Source organism: Octopus bimaculoides, chromosome 10 (genome assembly GCF_001194135.2).
Source record: "Octopus bimaculoides isolate UCB-OBI-ISO-001 chromosome 10, ASM119413v2, whole genome shotgun sequence".
NCBI classification, from domain to species: Eukaryota; Metazoa; Mollusca; class Cephalopoda; order Octopoda; family Octopodidae; genus Octopus; species Octopus bimaculoides.
In genome coordinates, this window is record NC_068990.1 from 64,169,934 (window position 1) to 64,171,615 (window position 1,682).

Here is a 1,682-nt window from a genome sequence, read left to right on the forward strand (position 1 = left end):
ATATATATATATATATATGAGTGGTTGGCGTTAGGAAGGGCATCCAGCTGTAGAAACTCTGCCAAATCAGACTGGAGCCTGGTGTTGCCATCCGGTTTCACCAGTCCTCAGTCAAATCGTCCAACCCATGCTAGCATGGAAAGCGGACGTTAAACGATGATGATGATGATGATATATATATATATATATATATATGCATACGAACATATATATACATGCATTAAAGATGGACATTAAATGATCATGATCAGGATGATATATTTACACACACATTAATACACATGCATACATTTGCCTTTTATTTATTTATTCTTTCTTTTAAGGTAACATGTGGGGAAAACATGCATGACAATTTCCGCTGCTGGTTAACAACTGAAGAACATCCAAAATTCCCTATAAACCTTTTACAAGCATCAATAAAGTTCACAAATGAACCTCCCCAAGGAGTTAAAGCCAGCTTGAAGAGAACATATGCAGGGATTAGTCAGGTAAAGCAAACACTTAATTTTAGCATTTTCATTTCATGGTCACCATTTTTGTTCTATGTTCCCCAATTTTATTTAATATTTTCTACCAATGCTTATTCTCTGCCTCTAAAAATCTCCCTTTTGTATCAACTTTCAGAGTGACAAGGCATGCAGTATTCACTTAGTTTCAGTACCATTTTCACTGCAGTCTACTTTCACCACCATTCTTCACTCAATATATTTTTTCAGTCCCATTTCTATTATATCAACTGGTACATCAATATAACTTTGTTAATGACAATAGAACTTTGTTTATGACACTTTCACTTCCATTGCAGTACAATTCTTATAATCCCAAATCTGAAATCTTGTTATCAAATGAAAATAGGTAAAGATGTGTGGTTAAGAAGCTCATGTTATGACCATACCGTTTCAGGTTCAGTCCTACTGTGTGGCACCTTAAGCAAGTGTCTTCTACAATAGCACCCCAGACCAAGAATGCCTAATGAGTGAATTTGGTTGATAGAAACTGAGAGAATCTTGTATATGTATGTGTGTATGCTTTGTATTTGGGTATGTTTCCTCCTCCCACCCTTGCCCTGTATGACGATCTGTGTTGGTTTGCTTATGTCCCTATAATTTAACAGTTTGGGCAAAAGAGACCAATGGAATAAGCACTAGACTTTAAATAAATAAGTACTGGATTAATGTGTTTGACTAAACCCTTTAAGGCAGTGCTCTAGCATGGCTGCAGTCCAGTGTCTAGGATAATAGACAATAAAAGATAAAAATGTGTATGCCCAAAGTATCAGTCAAATACTGCGGTCATTTCCTTTCTTTCTCTCTCTCTCTCTCTCTCTCTCTCACACACACACACACACAATTATTTAAATTGTGAGAGATATGAGTGTCACACCCTATAATATCCTTTACTTCCATGACAACCACTTTCACTCCATTGCACTGCAAGATTGTGGATACCAGATCACATATACAGTAGTCTTGATGGCTGTATAGTAAGACATTTGCTTCCCAGCCACACAGTTCTGGGTTCAGCCCTATTGTGTGGCACCTTGGGTATGTGTCTTCTACCATAACCTCGGGCCATCCAAAGACTTGATTGGATTTGGTAGATAGAAAAGTCAAAGAAGCCCATCATATGTGTATGTGTATATATATATATATATATATATATATATATATATATATATATAT

General features: G+C 36.2%; 1 protein-coding gene across 1 annotated transcript in view; it reads left to right on the top strand.

Annotated features, from left to right (window-relative positions):
* Positions 1–1,682, top strand: part of LOC106877714 (dynein axonemal heavy chain 5) — a 444,169-nt gene that overhangs the window by 379,943 nt on the left and 62,544 nt on the right. The window contains exon 76 of the mRNA XM_052971252.1: positions 324–488. Coding sequence (XP_052827212.1) covers positions 324–488 — 165 coding nt within the window. The remainder of the gene's footprint in view (positions 1–323; positions 489–1,682) is intronic.